Here is a 25,708-nt window from a genome sequence, read left to right as displayed (position 1 = left end):
CGCAGTGTTACCTTTATTTTTGTGAGCAGTGTATTATGTTTACTATGTATATGAATATGTGGAGTATGTATGTGTAAATTGTGTATGTGTAGATTGTAGATTGTAAATTGTGTGTGTGTGTGTGTAGATTGTGTATGGTGTATGTGTAGATTGTGTATTGTATTGATTGTAGATTGTGTATGTCTAGCATGTGTATTGTGTAGATTGTAGATTGTGTATGTGTAGATTGTTTGTAGATTGTGTATTGTGTAGATTGTGTCTGTATTCACACGTGGGTGTTCAGGATGATGCACTGAAGTGTGTCAGATCCTCCAGCAATTACTGTTCTCTATAATAATTATGCGCCGGTATTCGCAGCGCATGCGTCCGGTGCCAGCGCGATCCCTCGGCTCATTCATATTCATGTAATTCTTTGCGATGTGACATAATTACCGTACGCTACAGATATCACATCCCCGACCGGAGATTCCCAAACACGAAATGTTCATGAAAAAAAAACGTCTTGTCCAATCCGGAGTGAATCCGATTGTATGTGGTGATAACAGAGAGCAGTAGCCTGCACTGTGCTACATGAGAAAAGCCTGGAGAATGAGCTTCAGTGTAAAACTACAACTCCCATCATGTCCTGAGGAACCCCCGTACACATTGGAGGAGTGGTCCCCACCCTGTGGCTCTCCAGCTGTGTGGCCCCGGCATGGACTTTGCTTCTAATTCTGTCTGCCTGACCGGCCCTTTGGGTGAGGCCGTATAGTGGGGGCAGTTGTTCCCAATAGTTCAGATTCCATAGAGCAATATTTTCCATCCTGTGGTTCTTTGGCTTTTTCAAAACTACAACTCCCATTATGAGACAGCAGCTCCCACTCACTACTCTGATGTCTCCTCCTGTACTCACTGCTCTGATGTCTCCTCCTGTACTCACTACTCTGATGTCTCCTCCTCCTCCTGTACTCACTGCTCTGATGTCTCCTCCTGTACTCACTACTCTGATGTCTCCTCCTGTACTCACTACTCTGATGTCTCCTCCTGTACTCACTGCTCTGATGTCTCCTCCTGTACTCACTACTCTGATGTCTCCTCCTGTACTCACTACTCTGATGTCTCCTCCTGTACTCACTACACTGATGTCTCCTCCTGTACTCACTACTCTGATGTCTCCTCCTCCTCCTGTACTCACTACACTGATGTCTCCTCCTCCTCCTGTACTCACTACTCTGATGTCTCCTCCTCCTGTACTCACTACACTGATGTCTCCTCCTCCTGTACTCACTACTCTGATGTCTCCTCCTCCTGTACTCACTACTCTGATGTCTCCTCCTCCTGTACTCACTACTCTGATGTCTCCTCCTGTACTCACTATTCTGATGTCTCCTCCTCCTGTACTCACTACTCTGATGTCTCCTCCTGTACTCACTACTCTGATGTCTCCTCCTCCTGTACTCACTACACTGATGTCTCCTCCTGTACTCACTACTCTGATGTCTCCTCCTCCTGTACTCACTGCTCTGATGTCTCCTCCTCCTGTACTCACTGCTCTGATGTCTCCTCCTGTACTCACTACTCTGATGTCTCCTCCTCCTCCTGTACTCACTACACTGATGTCTCCTCCTCCTGTACTCACTACACTGATGTCTCCTCCTCCTGTACTCACTACACTGATGTCTCCTCCTCCTGTACTCACTACACTGATGTCTCCTCCTCCTCCTGTACTCACTACACTGATGTCTCCTCCTCCTGTACTCACTACACTGATGTCTCCTCCTCCTCCTGTACTCACTACACTGATGTCTCCTCCTCCTGTACTCACTACACTGATGTCTCCTCCTCCTCCTGTACTCACTACACTGATGTCTCCTCCTCCTCCTGTACTCACTACACTGATGTCTCCTCCTGTACTCACTACACTGATGTCTCCTCCTCCTGTACTCACTACACTGATGTCTCCTCCTCCTGTACTCACTACACTGATGTCTCCTCCTCCTGTACTCACTACACTGATGTCTCCTCCTCCTGTACTCACTACACTGATGTCTCCTCCTCCTCCTGTACTCACTACACTGATGTCTCCTCCTCCTCCTGTACTCACTACACTGATGTCTCCTCCTCCTCCTGTACTCACTACACTGATGTCTCCTCCTGTACTCACTACTCTGATGTCTCCTCCTGTACTCACTACACTGATGTCTCCTCCTCCTGTACTCACTACTCTGATGTCTCCTCCTGTACTCACTACACTGATGTCTCCTCCTGTACTCACTACACTGATGTCTCCTCCTCCTCCTGTACTCACTACACTGATGTCTCCTCCTCCTGTACTCACTACACTGATGTCTCCTCCTCCTCCTGTACTCACTACACTGATGTCTCCTCCTCCTCCTCCTGTACTCACTACACTGATGTCTCCTCCTCCTCCTGTACTCACTACTCTGATGTCTCCTCCTGTACTCACTACACTGATGTCTCCTCCTCCTGTACTCACTACACTGATGTCTCCTCCTCCTGTACTCACTACACTGATGTCGTCTCCTCCTCCTGTACTCACTACCCTGATGTCTCCTCCTCCTCCTGTACTCACTACACTGATGTCTCCTCCTCCTCCTGTACTCACTACACTGATGTCTCCTCCTCCTCCTGTACTCACTACACTGATGTCTCCTCCTCCTCCTGTACTCACTACACTGATGTCTCCTCCTCCTGTACTCACTACACTGATGTCTCCTCCTCCTCCTGTACTCACTACACTGATGTCTCCTCCTGTACTCACTACACTGATGTCTCCTCCTCCTCCTGTACTCACTACACTGATGTCTCCTCCTCCTCCTGTACTCACTACACTGATGTCTCCTCCTCCTCCTGTACTCACTACACTGATGTCTCCTCCTCCTCCTGTACTCACTACACTGATGTCTCCTCCTGTACTCACTACACTGATGTCTCCTCCTGTACTCACTACACTGATGTCTCCTCCTGTACTCACTACACTGATGTCTCCTCCTCCTCCTGTACTCACTACACTGATGTCTCCTCCTCCTCCTGTACTCACTACACTGATGTCTCCTCCTCCTCCTGTACTCACTACACTGATGTCTCCTCCTCCTGTACTCACTACACTGATGTCTCCTCCTCCTCCTGTACTCACTACACTGATGTCTCCTCCTCCTGTACTCACTACACTGATGTCTCCTCCTGTACTCACTACACTGATGTCTCCTCCTCCTCCTGTACTCACTACACTGATGTCTCCTCCTCCTCCTCCTGTACTCACTACACTGATGTCTCCTCCTCCTCCTGTACTCACTACACTGATGTCTCCTCCTCCTCCTGTACTCACTACACTGATGTCTCCTCCTCCTCCTCCTGTACTCACTACACTGATGTCTCCTCCTCCTCCTCCTGTACTCACTACTCTGATGTCTCCTCCTCCTCCTGTACTCACTGCTCTGATGTCTCCTCCTCCTCCTGTACTCACTACACTGATGTCTCCTCCTCCTCCTGTACTCACTACACTGATGTCTCCTCCTGTACTCACTACACTGATGTCTCCTCCTCCTCCTGTACTCACTACACTGATGTCTCCTCCTCCTGTACTCACTACACTGATGTCTCCTCCTCCTCCTGTACTCACTACACTGATGTCTCCTCCTCCTGTACTCACTACACTGATGTCTCCTCCTCCTCCTCCTGTACTCACTACACTGATGTCTCCTCCTGTACTCACTACACTGATGTCTCCTCCTCCTGTACTCACTACACTGATGTCTCCTCCTCCTCCTGTACTCACTACACTGATGTCTCCTCCTCCTGTACTCACTACACTGATGTCTCCTCCTCCTCCTGTACTCACTGCTCTGATGTCTCCTCCTCCTCCTGTACTCACTGCTCTGATGTCTCCTCCTCCTCCTGTACTCACTGCTCTGATGTCTCCTCCTCCTCCTGTACTCACTGCTCTGATGTCTCCTCCTCCTCCTGTACTCACTGCTCTGATGTCTCCTCCTCCTCCTGTACTCACTCTCCTCAGTGCTGCACGTCCCCACATCTTCTCCCTCCGGTTCTCTAGACTATAACACTCTGAACCCCCAGACTTTCTGGGGTGGGGGCCCCTCATACACTTATTATTTCCTGTTATTACATTTAGCAGGTTATTTCTTGCGGCGCCCTCACAGTTTACCCCCCCCCCCCTCGTAAAGTAATTTTTAGCGCTCACAATTCCCGAGGTGTTGATTAGTTTCTGTCGTGTTTCACGAATCCTTGGTGTGTTTGTCGTCACCCACGTCACCGTCCTCATCCGCAGCGGCATCTTAAAGGAGCAATCCTAGTGGACGGAGATACTCCCTCTGGACATGCTAAGAGTTGTATTTGGAAACCGCTGGAGGCACACAGGTTGGGAAACACTGACCCAGCAGGATGGATTCCATACCTGGGGCACATAGCCGGTCACCCAGCTTTACCAGCATCTTGATTAGCCTATTCAGGACCCTTTTATGGGCTCAGAAGTCTAGTCATGTTTTCCATTCCGTAGGGAAAAGCTGGGTAAGAGCACTATGTAAGCTATATTGGTTGTCACCCAGCTTTTCCCTTGGACACGAAGTGTTGTTGTAGGTCGTGGGCAGCAAAGGGTGTGCGTTACACCGTTGTTTTATTCATAACCCTATAACATAGGCGCCGTGTTTTCCTTTGTGGCCGCTCAGCACTTCTGTAAATGTCGCCCTATTTTTTTTTTTTTTTCCGCCCTCCCACGTCCATACCGGGCGCATTCCTCTCCAGGCGGAAACAAAGAGCCGTCTCTATCGTATCTCTGGCGTGGCCCGGGGGCTCGTGACGCGACTCCATCTGAAAATGTTATTGTACTGAAAGTGGCGGAGACTGCGCCAAACAACAACTGATGCGCCTGGAATGAGATGCGCCTGGAAAAGCTGGGTGATCATCCCATATGGCTTCTGTTACAGCCTCAACTTTTCCGGACACCAGAATGGACATTTAAAGGAATGTTCACAGTGTAAGGCTGCATTTATAGGCAAGATTGCCATTCAGGATGTAAGGAAAGCTGGGTGGCCGCCAGTATAGTCTCCAATACTGCCTTCTATTATTAGACTGTTTATCTGATTCTGGGAAAGCGAAGTGATTATTGTGGCTGTCACCTAGCTTTTCCAGAGTCCTTAATGGCATTCCCAGGACACAGTTTAGTGCCAGTCTTAGTTGAACCTTTTGGCTGTTCGGGCATGTTGGGAGTTGTAGTTTTGCAACAGCTGGAGGCACTCCTACTTAGGAAACATTGCCGTAAGACCTCGATATCCAATCAATGGTCCTCCATGTGTTACAAAACTACAACTTCCAGCAAGCCCAGACAGGCGTCGACTGTCCGGGAATGGGATTGAAGTTTTGCAACAGCTGAAGGCACTCTGATTGGGAAACTCTCTACCTTAAAGGGGTATTCCACGAAAAAAACTTATATGTATGACTCCGGAAAGTTAAACAGATTTGTAAATTACTTCTATTAAAAAAAATCTTAATCCTTCTAATACTTATCAGCTGCTGAAGTTGAGTTCTTTTCTTTCTGACAACAGTGCTCTCTGCTGACACCTCTGCTTGTCTCAGGAACTGTCCGAAGAATTAGAGGTTTGCTATGGGGATTTTCTCCTACTCTGGACAGTTCCTGAGACAAGCAGAGGTGTCAGCAAAGAGCACTGATGTCAGAAAGAAAAGAACAACTCAACTTCAGCAGCTGATAACTACTGGAAGGATTAAGATTTTTTTAATAGAAGTAATTTACAAATCTGTTCAACTTTCTGGAGCCAGTTGAGATATATATATATAAAAAAAAGTTTTTCCCTTTAATACCCCTTTAAGGCCTAGATTTCCAATCTGAGGCACTCCAGTTATTGCGAAACTACAACTCCCAGCATGCCCGGACAGCCAACGGCTGTCCGGGCTTGCTGGGAGTTGTAGTTTTGCAACAACTGGAGACACTCTGGTTGGGAAACATTGTCCTCAGGTCTAGATGTCCAATCTGCGGACCTCCAGCTACAGCCATTGGCTGTCCGGGCATGCTGGGAGTTGTAGTTTGGCAACAGCTGGAAGCACCCTGGTTGGGAAACACTGGCTTGGCCTATGCGGTGTTTGCCTATATTAATTGAACATGGTCATTGGACCTTCTAAAGGAACCGCAGGGTGTTCTTTTCCATTTTATCCACCCACAGTTCAGCACATATACCCCAGTGAGGTCCAAATTGTATTATTATACATACTATACCATGATTAAGGTCCTAACCAAAACCCTTCAAGCCTGATGCACACTGTGCTGATGATGTTTTAATTAAAAGCTTTACAATAAAGAAGATATTTTGTATTTGGATTTGTACTGCTGGAGCTGCTGCTCTCGCACATTGTGTTACTGTACACACTACTATACGATGATTAAGGTCTTAATCGAAACCCGTTAGGCTTATGTAATTGTTCTTACATGAGCCTGACGGGTTTTTACATATTTTTCGATTTCTGTAAAAAAAAAAAAAAAAAAAAAAGACATTTTTGAAAATCCAAACTAAAAAAATTATTTTAGTAAAACATGGCTGCTTTATGCCAGAAACAGGGCCACACTTGTCCTCAGGTTGTGTGTGGTATTACAACTCCATTCACTTCAATGGAACGAGGCTGCAATACTGCACAGAAACTGTGGGCAAGTGTGGCGCTGTTTGTGGAAAAATGCAGATTTTTTTCACTAATCCTGGATATCCCCTTTAAGGCCCAGGGGGCAGCATCCTGGTGTTGCCCCTGCCTTGTACCTGTATCACATCTTTGCATGGTACCACTCAGTGTATCTCAGCCAACATGCAACGGCACTTAAACAGGCATTAACCATTTGCACCCATGACCCAGCGCTGCGTCCTCATTTGTATTGTTCCCCAGCACAATGGCCGAGCTCAAGTGCTCTGTATAATTGATGAGGATGAAGAGGAGCCGGCGGGATCATGAAAGTAATAACCCCCCCCTCTTCTCCCCATATAATCATGGCGGTTGTTGTTGTTTTGCAGTGACACATAAATTGCGCGGTGGCGCGGTGCCGCTGCTGAGGAACTAGCAGTTTGTACTTATTTTCTGATTCTTTGCTTTGCAAACAAATGTGCGACGCGTTCCAGCACAGACGGATCCCAGCTGAGCGTGAATCACCGCGTTTCTCCAGCCAATAGCGATGATTCATGAGCGCCAAACCTTAACTGATTCCACAACGGTGCTTTATGATGGGCGCTTTGAATCTTCTGGAAGGGTTAATGTTCATCATGTTTTCATCCTGAGACCTCCTGATGCCTGAATAGAATGCTAGAATACAGTGGGGACTGACATGGGCAGAACAGGGGTGCACAGGGTAATGAAATCACATGATCAGAGCTCAAGCTGCGTGGTCCTCCATTACGTCTGTCCTCCGTTACGTGCAGGAGACGTAACGGAGGACAGCGCAGGAGACGTAATGAAGGACAGCGCAGGAGACGTAATGAAGGACAGCGCAGGAGACGTAACTGAGAACGGCACGGGAGATATAACGGAGGACGGTGCAGGAGACGTAACGGAGGATGGCGCAGGAGACTTAACGGAGGACTGTTCAGGAGACGTAACGGAGGACTGTTCAGGAGACTTAACTGAAGACGGTCCTCCGTTACGTCTTCTGCGCCGTCTTCCGTTGCGTCTCTTGCGCCGTCCTCCCTTACGTCTCTTGCGCCGTCCTCCCTTACGTCTCTTGCGCCGTCCTCCCTTACATCTCTTGCGCCGTCCTCCCTTACGTCTCTTGCGCCGTCCTCCGTTACGTCTCTTGCGCCGTCCTCCGTTACGTCTCTTGCGCCGTCCTCCGTTACGTCTCTTGCGCCGTCCTCTGTTACATATCCTGCGCCGTCCTCCCTTACGTCTCCTGCGCCGTCCTCCCTTACGTCTCCTGCGCCGTCCTCCCTTACGTCTCCTGCGCCGTCCTCCCTTACGTCTCCTGCGCCGTCCTCCCTTACGTCTCCTGCGCCGTCCTCCCTTACGTCTCCTGCGCCGTCCTCCCTTACGTCTCCTGCGCCGTCCTCCCTTACGTCTCCTGCGCCGTCCTCCCTTACGTCTCCTGCGCCGTCCTCCCTTACGTCTCCTGCGCCGTCCTCCCTTACGTCTCCTGCGCCGTCCTCCCTTACGTCTCCTGCGCCGTCCTCCCTTACGTCTCCTGCGCCGTCCTCCCTTACATCTCTTGCGCTGTCCTCTGTTACGTCTCTTGTGCCGTCCTCTGTTACGTCTCTTGCGCCGTCCTCTGTTACGTCTCTTGCGCCGTCCTCTGTTACGTCTCCTGCGCCGTCCTCTGTTACGTCTCCTGCGCCGTCCTCCATTATGTCTCTTGCGTCGTCCTCTGTTACGTCTCTTGCGCCGTCCTCTGTTACATCTCTTGCGCCGTCCTCTGTTACGTCTCCTGTGTTAATCAACATCATTGAATAATAAGGAAATAAGAATTTCATTAAAAAAAAAAAATCTTAGCATTCCTGAAATTTTTACTCTAAGAACATAAATCACCGGAGCCTGAAGCCGAGCAGAGGAGGCGCCAACAAGGAAGGGTGCAAGTGTGGTGCTGGGGGCATATCATGTGATCGGCCCTGGTGTGGGGTACAGATTTGCCCCCTGGTATATCATGTGATCGGCCCTGGTGTGGGGATAGATTTGCCCCCTGGTATATCATGTGATCGGCCCTGGTGTGTGATACAGATTTGCCCCCTGGTGTATCATGTGATCGGCCCTGGTGTGGGATACAGATTTGCCTCCTGGTATATCATGTGATCGGCCCTGGTGTGGGATACAGATTTGCCCCCCCCCTGTATATCATGTGTTCATCTCTAGTGTGGGATACAGAATTGCCCCATGGTGTATCATGTGATCGGCCCTAGTGTGGGATACAGATTTGCCCCCTGGTGTATCATGTGGTCGGCCCTGGTGTGTGATACAGATTTGCCCCCTGGTATATCATGTGATCGGCCCTGGTGTGTGATACAGATTTGCCCCCTGGTGTATCATGTGATCGGCCCTGGTGTGGGGATAGATTTGCCCCCTGGTATATTATGTGATCGGCCCTAGTGTGGGATACAGATTGCCCCCCCCCCCCTCCCCCTGTATATCATGTGATCATCCCTAGTGTGGGATACAGATTTGCCCCATGGTGTATCATGTGATCGGTCCTGGTGTGGGGATAGATTTGCCCCCTGATATATCATGTGATCGGCCCTGGTGTGGGGATAGATTTGCCCCCCCTGTATATCATGTGATCGGCCCTGGTGTGGAGTATAGATTTGCCCCCCCTGTATATCATGTGATCGGCCCTGGTGTGGAGTATAGATTTGCCCCTTGGTATATCATGTGATCGGCCCTGGTGTGGAGTATAGATTTGCCCCCTGGTGTATCATGTGATCGGCCCTGGTGTGGGATACAGATTTGCCCCCTGGTGTATCATGTGATCGGCCCTGGTGTGGGATACAGATTTGCCCCCTGGTGTATCATGTGATCGGCCCTGGTGTGGGGATAGATTTGCCCCCTGGTGTATCACATGATCCCCGCTGTGCGGCTCTTGCCGTGTCGTCCCCCGTTGGCCGCGCTCCCTCTTTCCTGTCTACTCCCTCGGATCTGGATGAGCAAATCTTGTTTTTCTTAATGCTGCAGATGTGTGATCCCAGCCAGAGAGGAGGCTTATGTAATCACCATCCTCCACTACTACAACCCCCACCATCCACTCCAGACTCACCATAGAGGAGGCTTATGTAATCACCATCCTCCACTACTACAACCCCCACCATCCACTCCAGACTCACCATAGAGGAGGCTTATGTAATCACCATCCTCCACTACTACAACCCCCACCATCCACCCCAGACTCACCATAGAGGAGGCTTATGTAATCACCATCCTCCACTACTACAACCCCCACCATCCTCCACTACTACAACCCCCACCATCCACTCCAGACTCACCATAGAGGAGGCTTATGTAATCACCATCCTCAACTACTACAACCCCCACCATCCTCCACTACTACAACCCCCACCATCCACTCCAGACTCACCATAGAGGAGGCTTATGTAATCACCATCCTCCACTACTACAACCCCCACCATCCACCCCAGACTCACCATAGAGGAGGCTTATGTAATCACCATCCTCCACTACTACAACCCCCACCATCCTCCACTACTACAACCCCCACCATCCACTCCAGACTCACCATAGAGGAGGCTTATGTAATCACCATCCTCCACTACTACAACCCCCACCATCCACTCCAGACTCACCATAGAGGAGGCTTATGTAATCACCATCCTCCACTACTACAACCCCCACCATCCTCCACTACTACAACCCCCACCATCCACTCCAGACTCACCATAGAGGAGGCTTATGTAATCACCATCCTCCACTACTACAACCCCCACCATCCACCCCAGACTCACCATAGAGGAGGCTTATGTAATCACCATCCTCCACTACTACAACCCCCACCATCCACTCCAGACTCACCATAGAGGAGGCTTATGTAATCACCATCCTCCACTACTACAACCCCCACCATCCACTCCAGACTCACCATAGAGTAGGCTTATGTAATCACCATCCTCCAATACTACAACCCCCACCATCCACCCCAGACTTACCATAGAGGAGGCTTATGTAATCACCATCCTCCACTACTACAACCCCCACCATCCTCCACTACTACAACCCCCACCATCCACTCCAGACTCACCATAGAGGAGGCTTATATAATCACCATCCTCCACTACTACAACCCCCACCATCCTCCACTACTACAACCCCCACAATCCTCCACTACTACAACCCCCACCATCCACTCCAGGCTCACCATAGAGGAGGCTTATATAATCACCATCCTCCACTACTACAATCCCCACCATCCTCCACTACTACAATCCCCACCATCCTCCACTACTACAACCCCCACCATCCTATAGTCGCCACTCATCATAATCATCACTCAGAGCCACCCTTAATAAGACGGTATTGGTGGCGGTAGTGGTGACGGTATTGATGGCGGTATTGGTGGCGGTATTGGTGACTGTAGTGGTGTCGGTAGTGGTGACGTTATTGGTGACACCATCGCAACTCCCAGAGAACAGTAACCCAGCTTTCCCAGACGCCTGAATAAGTGATCCCTCACTGGAATCCTGGGCAAAGGTAACTCAGGTGGGAGGAGCCATAGAGTGTGTTTGGGGGAGGGGCGGGGGGCAGCTGGGGGGGTCATCCAGCTTTCCCGGGGACTTTTCACTTTTCAGTGACTTCAGTCCTGATTTCTCTGGGATTTCTTGTCCTGTTCTTTTTCCCTGCGGTGTCTCTTTAAGGTCGGGGGTTTTCCTGCACTGAGCGGTCTGGGTTCTTCCTGTCCTGGGGTGGCCCCCCAGAGGTCACGGCTGACAGTGATGGACGCTTCGGCTGAGCTGATCTTGGCCGGGACTCAATGAGCCGGGATTCTTCTCAGTACATTCCTTCTAAATAAACTCAGCAAATGTCCGGTGAGTCACCGAGATGTCACCGCCGCTTCCCGTCACCCTGATCTGAGGGCAATTGGGACTTGCTGGGAGTTGTAGTTTTGCAACAGATGGAGGTGCCCAGTTTTGTTTTATCCTGCGCTTTATCTTACATCTTATAGATTTCGTTTACCCCCTGGTTCTAACGCCGCCGCCGCTCGGGTTCCGCACATCCAGAGATAAGTGCTCGCTGACGCCTGCTATAGGATTTCTTGGCTCAGAGCTCAGTATTACTCACTAATATATAGATGATTCTATGTTCTGCATCTACAGGACTAATGATCAGATACAATACATCATCCAGATATACATTACATTACTTATCCTGTACTGATCCTGAGTTATATCCTGTATTATACCCCAGAGCTGTACTCACTATTCTGCTGGTGAGGTCACTGTGTACATACATTACTTATCCTGTACTGATCCTGAGTTATATCCTGTATTATACTCCAGAGCTGTACTCACTATTCTGCTGGTGAGATCACTGTGTACATACATGACATTACTTATCCTGTACTGATCCTGAGTTATATCCTGTATTATACTCCAGAGCTGTACTCACTATTCTGCTGGTGAGGTCACTGTGTACATACATGACATTACTTATCCTGTACTGATCCTGAGTTATATCCTGTATTATACTCCAGAGCTGTACTCACTATTCTGCTGGTGAGGTCACTGTGTACATACATGACATTACATATCCTGTACTGATCCTGAGTTATATCCTGTATTATACTCCAGAGCTGTACTCACTATTCTGCTGGTGATGTCACTGTGTACATACATTACATTACTTATCCTGTACTGATCCTGAGTTATATCCTGTATTATACCCCAGAGCTGTACTCACTATTCTGCTGGTGAGGTCACTGTGTATATACATTACATTACTTATCCTGTACTGATCCTGAGTTATATCCTGTATTATACCCCAGAGCTGTACTCACTATTCTGCTGGTGAGATCACTGTGTACATACATTACATTACTTATCCTGTACTGATCCTGAGTTATATCCTGTATTATACCCCAGAGCTGTACTCACTATTCTGCTGGTGAGGTCACTGTGTACATACATTATATTACTTATCCTGTACTGATCCTGAGTTATATCCTGTATTATACTCCAGAGCTGCACTCACTATTCTGCTGGTGAGGTCACTGTGTATATACATTACATTACTTATCCTGTACTGATCCTGAGTTATATCCTGTATTATACTCCAGAGCTGTACTCTCTATTCTGCTGGTGAGGTCACTGTGTACATACATTACTTATCCTGTACTGATCCTGAGTTATATCCTGTATTATCCTCCAGAGCTGTACTCACTATTCTGCTGGTGAGGTCACTGTGTACATTACATTACTTATCCTGTACTGATCCTGAGTTATATTGTGTATTATACCCCAGAGCTGTACTCACTATTCTGCTGGTGAGGTCACTGTGTACATACATTACATTACTTATCCTGTACTGATCCTGAGTTATATCCTGTATTATACTCCAGAGCTGTACTCACTATTCTGCTGGAGAGGTCACTGTGTATATACATTACATTACTTATCCTGTACTGATCCTGAGTTATATCCTGTATTATCCTCCAGAGCTGTACTCACTATTCTGCTGGTGAGATCACTGTGTACATACATTACATTACTGATCCTGTACTGATCCTGAGTTATATTCTGTATTATACCCCAAAGCTGTACTCACTATTCTGCTGGTGAGATCACTGTGTACATACATTACATTACTTATCCTGTACTGATCCTGAGTTATATCCTGTATTATACTCCAGAGCTGTACTCACTATTCTGCTGGTGGGGTCACTGTGTACATACATTACTTATCCTGTACTGATCCTGAGTTATATCCTGTATTATACTCCAGAACTGTACTCACTATTCTGCTGGTGAGGTCACTGTGTATATACATTACATTACTTATCCTGTACTGATCCTGAGTTATATCCTGTATTATACTCCAGAGCTGTACTCTCTATTCTGCTGGTGAGGTCACTGTGTACATACATTACTTATCCTGTACTGATCCTGAGTTATATCCTGTATTATCCTCCAGAGCTGTACTCACTATTCTGCTGGTGAGGTCACTGTGTACATTACATTACTGATCCTGTACTGATCCTGAGTTATATTCTGTATTATACCCCAAAGCTGTACTCACTATTCTGCTGGTGAGATCACTGTGTACATACATTACATTACTTATCCTGTACTGATCCTGAGTTATATCCTGTATTATACTCCAGAGCTGTACTCACTATTCTGCTGGTGGGGTCACTGTGTACATACATTACTTATCCTGTACTGATCCTGAGTTATATCCTGTATTATACTCCAGAACTGTACTCACTATTCTGCTGGTGAGGTCACTGTGTATATACATTACATTACTTATCCTGTACTGATCCTGAGTTATATCCTGTATTATACTCCAGAGCTGTACTCCCTATTCTGCTGGTGAGGTCACTGTATACATACATTACATTACTTATCCTGTACTGATCCTGAGTTATATCCTGTATTATACCCCAGAGCTGTACTCACTATTCTGCTGGTGAGATCACTGTGTACATACATTACATTACTTATCATGTACTGATCCTGAGTTATATCCTGTATTATACTCCAGAGCTGTACTCACTATTCTGCTGGTGAGGTCACTGTGTACATACATAATATTACTTATCCTGTACTGATCCTGAGTTATATCCTGTATTATACTCCAGAGCTGTACTCACTATTCTGCTGGTGAGGTCACTGTGTACATACATTACATTACTTATCCTGTACTGATCCTGAGTTATATCCTGTATTATACCCCAGAGCTGTACTCACTATTCTGCTGGTGAGGTCACTGTGTACATACATGACATTACTTATCCTGTACTGATCCTGAGTTATATCCTGTATTATACTCCAGAGCTGTATTCACTATTCTGCTGGTGAGATCACTGTGTACATACATTATATTACTTATCCTGTACTGATCCTGAGTTATATCCTGTATTATACTCCAGAGCTGCACTCACTATTCTGCTGGTGAGGTCACTGTGTATATACATTACATTACTTATCCTGTACTGATCCTGAGTTATATCCTGTATTATACTCCAGAGCTGTACTCTCTATTCTGCTGGTGAGGGTCACTGTGTACATACATTACTTATCCTGTACTGATCCTGAGTTATATCCTGTATTATACTCCAGAGCTGTACTCACTATTCTGCTGGAGAGGTCACTGTGTGTATATACATTACATTACTTATCCTGTACTGATCCTGAGTTATATCCTGTATTATCCTCCAGAGCTGTACTCACTATTCTGCTGGTGAGATCACTGTGTACATACATTACATTACTGATCCTGTACTGATCCTGAGGTTATATTCTGTATTATACCCCAAAGCTGTACTCACTATTCTGCTGGTGAGATCACTGTGTACATACATTACATTACTTATCCTGTACTGATCCTGAGTTATATCCTGTATTATACTCCAGAGCTGTACTCACTATTCTGCTGGTGTGGGGTCACTGTGTACATACATTACTTATCCTGTACTGATCCTGAGTTAATATCCTGTATTATACTCCAGAACTGTACTCACTATTCTGCTGGTGAGGTCACTGTGGTATATACATTACATTACTTATCCTGTACTGATCCTGAGTTATATCCTGTATTATACTCCAGAGCTGTACTCCCTATTCTGCTGGTGAGGTCACTGTGTACATACATTACATTACTTATCCTGTACTGATCCCAAGTTATATCCTGTATTATACTCCAGAGCTGTACTCACTATTCTGCTGGTTGAGGTCACTGTTGTACATACATAATATTACTTATCCTGTACTGATCCTGAGTTATATCCTGTATTATACTCCAGAGCTGGTACTCACTATTCTGCTGGTGAGGTCACTGTGTACATACATTACATTACTTATCCTGTACTGATCCTGGAGTTATATCCTGTATTATACCCCAGAGCTGTACTCACTATTCTGCTGGTGAGGTCACTGTGTACATACATTACATTACTTATCATGTACTGATCCTGAGTTATATCCTGTAATATACCCCAGGGCTGTACTCACTATTCTGCTGGTGAGGTCACTGTGTACATACATTACATTACTTATCCTGTACTGATCCTGAGTTATATCCTGTATTATACCCCAGGGCTGTACTCACTATTCTGCTGGAGAGGTCACTGTGTACATACATTACATTAACTTATCCTGTACTGATCCTGAGTTTTATCCTGTATTATACTCCAGAGCTGTACTCACTATTCTGCTGGTGAGGTCACTGTGTACATACATTACATTACTTATCCTGTACTGATCCTGAGTTATATCCTGTATTATACTCCAGAGCTGTACTCACTATTCTGCTGGTGAGGGTCACTGTGTACATACATTACATTACTGATCCTGTACTGATCCTGTATTATACTCCAGAGCTGCGCTCACTATTCGCTAAAGTGTTGGGGTTGTCCCCTTTCACCTTTTTTCTCTTTGTTACAGGATCAGTTTGATAACTTGGAGAAGCACACACAATGGGGGATCGAGGTGCTTGAGAAATACATCAAGTTTGTGAAGGAGAGAGCGGAGATCGAGATCAACTATGCAAAACAGCTGCGGTGAGTGCGGAGCGACTACTGGGGTCCTGGCTGCTTTTCTCTGGGGGTAGATGAAGGGGTCCCTGTGCCTTATATCAGGACAGCGGGGGATAATAATATTTCTGCATTCTCATGAATCTTCTTTTATATAAATATTTAATTATAATAATTGTAAATAATTTACATGGTATCAGTGTATACACAGCGGGATGAGCAGCGAGGTGCAGCACAAGAGAAGACGAATCTATAGAAGATCCTACAGCAACTGTGCACATCAACCATCCACTCCCATCATCCCCAGGAGCTCACAATCTAATCTCCTATCATACAATGTATCACTCCCATCATCCCTGACCCCAGGAGATCACAATCTAATCTCCTATCATACAATGTATCACTCCCATCATCCCTGACCCCAGGAGCTCACAATCTAATCTCCTATCATACAATGTATCACTCCCATCATCCCTGACCCCAGGAGATCACAATCTAATCTCCTATCACATACAATGGATCACTCCCATCATCCCTGACCCCAGGAGATCACAATCTAATCTCCTATCATACAATGTATCACTCCCATCATCCCTGACCTCAGGAGATCACAATCTAATCTCCTATCACATACAATGTATCACTCCCATCATCCCTGACCCCAGAGGTGATCACAAATCTAATCTCCTATCACATACAATGTATCACTCCCATCATCCCTGACCCCAGGAGCTCACAATCTAATCTCCTATCACATACAATGTATCACTCCCATCATCCCTGACCCCAGGAGCTCACAATCTAATCTCCTATCATACAATGTATCACTCCCATCATCCCTGACCCCAGGAGCTCACAATCTAATCTCCTATCACATACAATGTATCACTCCCATCATCCCTGACCCCAGGAGCTTACAATCTAATCTCCTATCATACAATGTATCACTCCCATCATCCCTGACCCCAGGAGCTCACAATCTAATCTCCTATCATACAATGTATCACTCCCATCATCCCTGACCCCAGGAGCTCACAATCTAATCTCCTATCACATACAATGTATCACTCCCATCATCCCTGACCCCAGGAGCTCACAATCTAATCTCCTATCACATACAATGTATCACTCCCATCATCCCTGACCCCAGGAGCTCACAATCTAATCTCCTATCATACAATGTATAACTCCCATCATCCCTGACCCCAGGAGCTTACAATCTATATTCTCTGTGGTGTATATGAGGGGTCGGTCCCGGGCAGTGGATCGGGGATCAGCAGCTGCTTCATTTTCACTTCCTGTTTTACCGCTTCTTGTTTTTCTTTTTGAGACACGTGAACATGAAATCTTCTTATAGTGACCTTTTCTCCAAATACCATTTCTGGGGTCTCCCGGTCAGTCAGTTCAGGGGTGACAACATGAAAAAGTTACTTAAATATTTATTAGTAGTAACTGATTTGGCACCAGTTATGAAATGGTTTTATGACCTTCCCTTATTTGATAATTCTCCCCATCAGCCTTGATAGGAGTCGTAGTTCCATAGTTTTCTACCCTCTCCTCCATCCTCATCCTGAAGCTTTTCTAATACTTCAGTCACCTCCAGAGCAGCGCTCAGGATTGTGCTTTCCCTAGAGGCTGGCAGCAGTTCCCTGTTACATATGGACTGTGGATATTAAGTTCCTTTATATAGCAGTAACTGTACCTGTGACCCCCAGTAACTTATTACAGGGCCGATCAGGGTTATTTTGTTTGTGTTTTGTGCCGTCAGGGCTCAGGGGGGCTGCGGACTCTGGAGGATACAGTGTTCAACGCTGCGTATCCATAACACAGCGACAGGTGACCACGCCTGGGAACAAGCACTGTCACCTTACAGTATAGATATAGCATATCATCTCCGACTGCAAAACTACAACTCCCAGCATGTCTGAGAGCAGCAGCTGTGCACGGCTTCTGGGAGTTGTAGGTTCACACCAGCTGAGAAGCCAGAAGTTGTGATATCTGGGGATACATTGTATCTATAGCTCCTGTGATATCTGGGGGATACATTGTATCTATAGCTCCTGTGATATCTGGGGGATACATTGTATCTATAGTTCCTGTGATATCTGGGGATACATTGTATCTATAGCTCCTGTGATATCTGGGGGATACATTGTATCTATAGCTCCTGTGATATCTGGGGATACATTGTATCTATAGCTCCTGTGATATCTGGGGGATACATTGTATCTATAGCACCTGTGATATCTGGGGGATACATTGTATCTATAGCACCTGTGATATCTGGGGGTACATTGTATCTATAGCTCCTGTGATATCTGGGGGATACATTGTATCTATAGCACCTGTGATATCTGGGGATACATTGTATCTATAGCTCCTGTGATATCTGGGGGGGATACATTGTATCTATAGCTCCTGTGATATCTGGGGGATACATTGTATCTATAGCACCTGTGATATCTGGGGATACATTGTATCTATAGCTCCTGTGATATCTGGGGGGGATACATTGTATCTATAGCTCCTGTGATATCTGGGGGATACATTGTATCTATAGCACCTGTGATATCTGGGGATACATTGTATCTATAGCTCCTGTGATATCTGGGGGGGATACATTGTATCTATAGCTCCTGTGATATCTGGGGATACATTGTATCTATAGCACCTGTGATATCTGGGGATACATTGTATCTAGAGTTTCTGTGATATCTGGGGATACATTGTATCTATAGCACCTGTGATATCTGGGGATACATTGTATCTATAGCACCTGTGATATCTGGGGGATACATTGTATCTATAGTTTCTGTGATATCTGGGGATACATTGTATCTATAGCACATGTGATATCTGGGGATACATTGTATCTATATCACCTGTGATATCTGGGGATACATTGTATCTATAGTTCCTGTGATATCTGGGGGATACATTGTATCTATAGCTCCTGTGATATCTGGGGGATACATTGTATCTATAGCTCCTGTGATATCTGGGGATACATTGTATCTATAGCACCTGTGATATCTGGGGGATACATTGTATCTATAGCTCCTGTGATATCTGGGGGATACATTGTATCTATAGCTCCTGTGATATCTGGGGATACATTGTATCTATAGCTCCTGTGATATCTGGGGATACATTGTATCTATAGCTCCTGTGATATCTGGGGATACATTGTATCTATAGCACCTGTGATATCTGGGGGATACATTGTATCTATAGCTCCTGTGATATCTGGGGATACATTGTATCTATAGCTCCTGTGATATCTGGGGATACATTGTATCTATAGCACCTGTGATATCTGGGGGGGATACATTGTATCTATAGCTCCTGTGATATCTGGGGGGGGGGGGGATACATTGTATCTAGAGTTCCTGTAATATCTGGGGGGGGGGATACATTGTATTTCTGGCTCCTGTGATATCTGGGGGGGGGGGTACATTGTATTTCTGGCTCATGTAATATCTGGGGGGGGGGATACATTGTATTTCTGGCTCCTGTGATATCTGGGGGGGGGGGATACATTGTATTTCTGGCTCCTGTGATATCTGGGGGGGGGATACATTGTATTTCTGGCTCCTGTAATATCTGGGGGGGGGGATACATTGTATTTCTGGCTCCTGTGATATTCGGGGGGGGGGGGATACATTGTATTTCTGGCTCCTGTGATATCTGGGGGGGGGGATACATTGTATTTCTGGCTCCTGTGATATCTGGGGGGGGGGGGATACATTGTATTTCTGGCTCCTGTAATATCTGGGGGGGGGGATACATTGTATTTCTGGCTCCTGTGATATTCGGGGGGGGGGGGGGTGACGTTGTGTTTCTGACTCTGAGTCTTTCTCATGTTCCGCTGTTTCCCTGGCGGTGGTGAGATGAGCAGAGCTGCAGATGATCTCATATGTCAGATGACACCCGCGCTGACCTGACAGCCTAGTTTAGCTGTTTTGGGGATTCCCACTTACCTGGGTATTTTTTCTAGAAATCACGTGGGGGTTCTTTATCTTGTCCCCCAGCTTTCTATACACCCTGAATAGTTTGCGCCCCTTTATTTCTCTTCTGCTCTGGTTTAGTACATGTCGGTGGGAACATTCAGCTCTGGAATTCTGTTCATGAACCAGGAGGCCCAGGATGAACAGCGCTATCCGGGACTGCAGCTGAGTGTGGAATTATGGGAGGAGATGTATACAACCTTAAAGGGGTACTCCGGTGGAAAAACTTTTTTTTTTTTTTTTTTTTTTATATATGAACCAGAAAGTTAAACAGATTTGTAAATGACTTCCAGTACTTTTTAGCAGCTGTATGCTACAGAGGAAATTCTTTTCTTTTTTGACTTTCTTTTTTGTCTTGTCCACAGTGCTCTCTGCTGACACCTCTGTGCGTGTCAGGAACTGCCCCGAGCAGCATAGGTTTGCTATGGGGATTTTCTCCTGCTCTGGACAGTTCCTGGATACGGGCATCAGGTGTCAGCAGAGAGCACTGTGGACTAGACAAAAAAGAAATTTAAAAATGAAAATAATTTCTTCTGTAGCATACAGCTGCTAAAAAGTACTGGAAGAATAAAGATTTTTTTTAATAGAAGTAATTTACTGTTTAACTTTCTGGCACCAGTTGAATTAAAAAAAAAATGCTTTCCACCGGAGTACCCCTTTAATGGTGATTTCTGTGGCCCCTTCCATCCCCCGCTGCTGCCGGTCATCTGTTTTCATTGGAGTGGAGGGACGTCATGTGACCTCCGCAGCCAATCACCGCTCACCGTTGTGTTGTTGCGCCGTCTCCTTGGAATGGACTTTATTAAGTAGAATGACTGGAATCCCATTTATCCCAAAAATGTCGGTAGAGGCCCCGGGGCCGAGCTGTTCGCCTGTCAGTCCCCCACATTGTTATTGTTACCTTTCCCTGACGCCCTCTCCCAGGTGACGGCTGTTCTCTACCAGGTAGGTACATCATCAGAAGGGACCCATATGCCCCCCCTATCTTACACAGCTTTCCCAGGGTTCTGAATGACTAGTCTGCTAAGTACTGCAATCCTACAGGAGCAAGGAATCTATTCAGACTGATACATTTCACCTGCACACTGATACATTGTAACAAAAAAAATGGAAAGTCCATGTAATCTGCTGTGAGCTGAACACATCAACAATCCTGAATGTTGCTACAATGTGTCGGTGCAGGTAAAATGTATCAACCTGGAGTGGGCAGGGGGTTGTCTGGATTGGATGCAATTGAAACAAACCCCCAGCTGTGAATTTTCATCCTTTTATAATGTAATAAGTTTTCCATTCACTGACAACATGGAGCGATCTTTTAGAGCATTGCTCTGTAACCTGTGGCCTTATACAGAACTACAACTCCCAGCATGCCCTTAACAGACTAAGGCTGCAATGTTTAGAGCAGGGTTTCCCAACTAGTGTGCTTCCATCTGTTGCAAAACTACAACTCCCAGCATGCCCGGACAGCCAACGGCTGTCCGGGCATGCTGGGAGTTGTAGTTTTGCAACAGCTGGAGGCACATTGGGCATCTGAGATTTAGGTCAATGTTTCCCAGCCAATCTTTAGCCCTCCAGCTGTTACAAAACTACAACTCCCAGCATGTCCTTAACAGACAAAGGCTGCAACGGCAATGTCTAGTGCAGTGTTTTCCAACTAATGTGCCCCCAGTTGTTGCAGAACTACAACTCCCAGCATGCCCCAAAAGCCAGGGGCTGTCCAGTTATGCTTGGATTTGTAGTTATGCAACAGCTGGAGGCACACTGGTTTGGAAACACTGGTCTGGAGCAGTGTTCCCCTACTTAAGCTCACAAACTGTTACAAACTTACATGTTCTGTCAGAATTTGACATGCTGAGAGTTGTAGTTTTGTAACAGCTGGACAGCAACAGGTTGGGGGACACTAATTTAAAGAGACAGTGCAAAACTGATGATGATTCAGGAATTCGGGAAAGCTGAGTGATGCAGACACATGTGCAGGGATTATGTGACTCTGGGGTGATGGATGTTGGTGGTTGTAGTCCCGGCAGTGACCGCTCCCTTACTCATTCCTATCTGCCTGGGTGTCCTGGGCTCTGTTTACACCCTCTCTATGCTCGTCCTGTCCTCTGACCCTTTCATCCCCACCCTGCTTTTCCATCCATCTCCTCCTTCAGGGTCACAGATCTGGCAAGAGTCCAGCGCTGTTCACATGAGGCCACGCCACACCGCATAACAATACAAAGAGTATTCAGTCCTGGACCGGCAAAATAGGTTTTACTTATTCTTGGAAAAGCTGGGTGAGGACCAGTATGGTCCATTATTATAGCTCTGAAAGGGGCGGAAGTCACCCAGCTTTTCCAAGATCAGATCTATATGATCATGTCTATATGATCAGATCTGCTGAAAGAGAATCTATTATTACATCTGTGCTATTCAGGATCCTGGGAAAGCTGGGTATATTGTTTAGGAGGCTTAAAGAGAAGGCCACTATTTTTCTTTTTTTCATTGACTCTATAGACCTGATATGGAGGTCGAATCAGGGCTGACTGCTCCGGCGCAGGAGTCATTGTGAAAATCAGAAGCAGAACTACTACTCCCCTCGTTTCCCCAAAGCAATCCGAAAGGAATAGTTCACACTAGGGCACGCTGTACCCTGATAGGTGCCGGGCAGGTTGAGGGGAACTTGTTGTGTCATCATAGAAACTTGCTGCCGGCTTTTGCTGATTCTTCTTCTTTTTTTTGTTTTTGTATTTTGCAGGAATTTATCAAAAAAATATCAGACAAAGAAAAACTCCAAAGAAGAGGAAGAGTCAAAGTGAGTGCCTGGCGGGGGAGGGGAGCGCACCAGATAGGAAGAGGCTGAGACACCTTATCTGGACAAATATTTCATGTGCCCACATACGGCCCCCTCGCAATGTTTCCCACCTAGTCACCTCTTAGGTTTAATACTGCCCCCCCCCCCCAACTATAAGAAGTCACATTACAACTGGTGGTATCCACTGACAGTACCCTCCCAACCAGTTTGCCTACAGCTGCTGCAAAACTGCAACTCCCAGCATGCCCGGACAGCCTAGACCAGTGCTTTACAAACTGTGGACCTCCCAGCTGTTGCAAAACTACAACTCCCAGCCAAGGGCGGTCTGGGCATGCTGTGAGTTGTAGTTTTGCAACAGCTGGAGGCACCCTGGTTGGTAAACCCTGCAATAGAGTATACGTTTTTAACCCTGTAGTACCCCTTTAAACTCTACATTCACACATGCGGTATCCTCTGCGTTTTCCATGCCTGTAAATCAATACAAATTAATAGTTGTAATCAATAGAATCGGCAGAGGATACAGTAAAGCGTTGTGTGTATGCAGCTCCTATGCAGAATGATGTGTCTCTATGGTAACAGACTAAACACCCCAGCAGTCTGATCCTGTAGCCACATGTTACTTCTCCTACAGACAGGGACAGATGGAGGGGATCAGAACGCTGCGCAGGATTTGTCTGCTTGCCGTTGTTTACCCTTTCACGTTGGATTTACATGGGTTTTTCATTCTTGTGGTTTTATAGAATTTTTATGGTCAGGATCGGCATTGGTTGTCAGCGGAAATGCATGTGATATTTTGCAGTGCAATTTATTTTTTTTTTTTTGCTTAAAAGAAAATTCTAATATATATATCTATAGCTGATTTATTCCAAAAACTGTGCCACCCTTGTACTCGGTAGTCGCTGACCAGCTATGTTCATGTGACAGGTACACGTCATGTAAAGCCTTCCAGACCACGCTGAACGAGACCAACGACTACGCCGGGCAGCACGAGGTCATCTCCGAGAACATGACGTCAATGATCATGACTGAGCTGACGCGTTTCGTGCAGGAGCTCAAGCAGGAGAGGAAATCGGTGAGTACTGTGCATCTACATGGTCACATGATCCTGAACCCGGCATCCGATTGGCTGAGAGGAGTCAGTCTGGTCTAAAAAATATATCCTCTTTGTAACTTATAGCAACTTTTGTCTTTCACTTCTTGACCATTGTTCCCACTTCACCTGGAAACAACATCATCTACATCCTGAGGGCTAAATCCTCTCCTGACCTGATACTTCACACAGCTGACTGTTTGTTACAATTGTATCCAGATCAGACAACAGTCCTCTGTGAGCGTAACAGCACATCTCTCCTGTACTGATAGTGTATAACAATGTGCAAGTGCAGGTCAAGTGTCCACAGAGGATTGTATACCCTGGATACAACTGAATACAATGTATCCGAGCAGTCACAATGTATCCGAGCAGTCACAATGTATCCGAGCAGTCACAATGTATCCGAGCAGTCACAATGTATCCGAGCAGTCACCATGTATCAGGGCAGTCACCATGTATCAGGGCAGTCACCATGTATCAGGGCAGTCACCATGTATCAGGGCAGTCACCATGTATCAGGGCAGTCACCATGTATCAGGGCAGTCACCATGTATCAGGGCAGTCACCATGTATCAGGGCAGTCGCAATGTATCAGGGCAGTCGCAATGTATCAGGGCAGTCGCAATGTATCAGGGCAGTCGCAATGTATCAGGGCAGTCGCAATGTATCAGGGCAGTCACAATGTATCAGGGCAGTCACCATGTATCGGTGCAGTCACAATGTATCGGTGCAGTCACCATGTATCAGAGCAGTCACCATGTATCGGTGCAGTCACAATGTATCGGTGCAGTCACAATGTATCGGTGCAGTCACAATGTATAAGGGCAGGTCACGTGTCCACAGAGGATTATCTACACTGGATACAACTGAATACAATGTATCCGGGCAGTCGCAATGTATCCGGGCAGTCGCAATGTATCAGGGCAGTCGCAATGTATCAGGGCAGTCGCAATGTATCAGGGCAGTCGCAATGTATCAGGGCAGTCGCAATGTATCAGGGCAGTCACCATGTATCAGAGCAGTCACCATGTATCAGAGCAGTCACCATGTATCAGAGCAGTCACCATGTATCGGTGCAGTCACAATGTATCGGTGCAGTCACAATGTATCGGTGCAGTCACAATGTATAAGGGCAGGTCACGTGTCCACAGAGGATTATCTACACTGGATACAACTGAATACAATGTATCCGAGCAGTCACAATGTATCCGAGCCTCCATAGTTTGGCCATTTGTAGGATGCCTGACACTGAACCCTGTTATTTTGAGGACTCTCTGCTGCATTATACTGTCCAGGAGATGTTTTCATAGTATTCAGAGGGGAGGGGCGGCGAGGAGTATTGTCCAGTGAAGCGTCTGTGAATAGGAGCAGAGCCCGCAGGGCGACGTGTGCTGCAAATCAGGTCAGAAATTGCCGGCGTGCCGCACTCCGTGTTGTGTGCCAGGCTAATCTGGATAGAGGGAGATTTGATGATGCTTAATGATACACAGGGACGCCTCACATCGGGGGTCCGAGGGGCCTACAAGTGACTCGGACCAGTCTGTTAACCCTTCACCACTTGCAGTGAGGGCACCCTGCGGACTCTAGACCCTGCCGAGAAGACACGCTCAATACGAACTCGCCCTTAA

At 46.6% G+C, this 25,708-nt stretch overlaps 1 protein-coding gene across 9 annotated transcripts in view; it reads left to right on the top strand.

Moving 5' to 3' along the window:
* Positions 1–25,708, top strand: part of FNBP1 (formin binding protein 1) — a 126,450-nt gene that overhangs the window by 21,055 nt on the left and 79,687 nt on the right. For all 9 annotated transcript variants that reach the window (XM_056537858.1, XM_056537857.1, XM_056537855.1 and 6 more), the window contains exons 2-4: positions 16,098–16,213; positions 22,931–22,987; positions 23,912–24,059. In XM_056537858.1, coding sequence (XP_056393833.1) covers positions 16,098–16,213; positions 22,931–22,987; positions 23,912–24,059 — 321 coding nt within the window. The remainder of the gene's footprint in view (positions 1–16,097; positions 16,214–22,930; positions 22,988–23,911; positions 24,060–25,708) is intronic.

The sequence above is a fragment of the Hyla sarda genome, chromosome 9 (assembly GCF_029499605.1).
Source record: "Hyla sarda isolate aHylSar1 chromosome 9, aHylSar1.hap1, whole genome shotgun sequence".
Taxonomy (NCBI): Eukaryota; Metazoa; Chordata; class Amphibia; order Anura; family Hylidae; genus Hyla; species Hyla sarda.
This window is presented reverse-complemented; position numbering and strand designations above follow the sequence as displayed.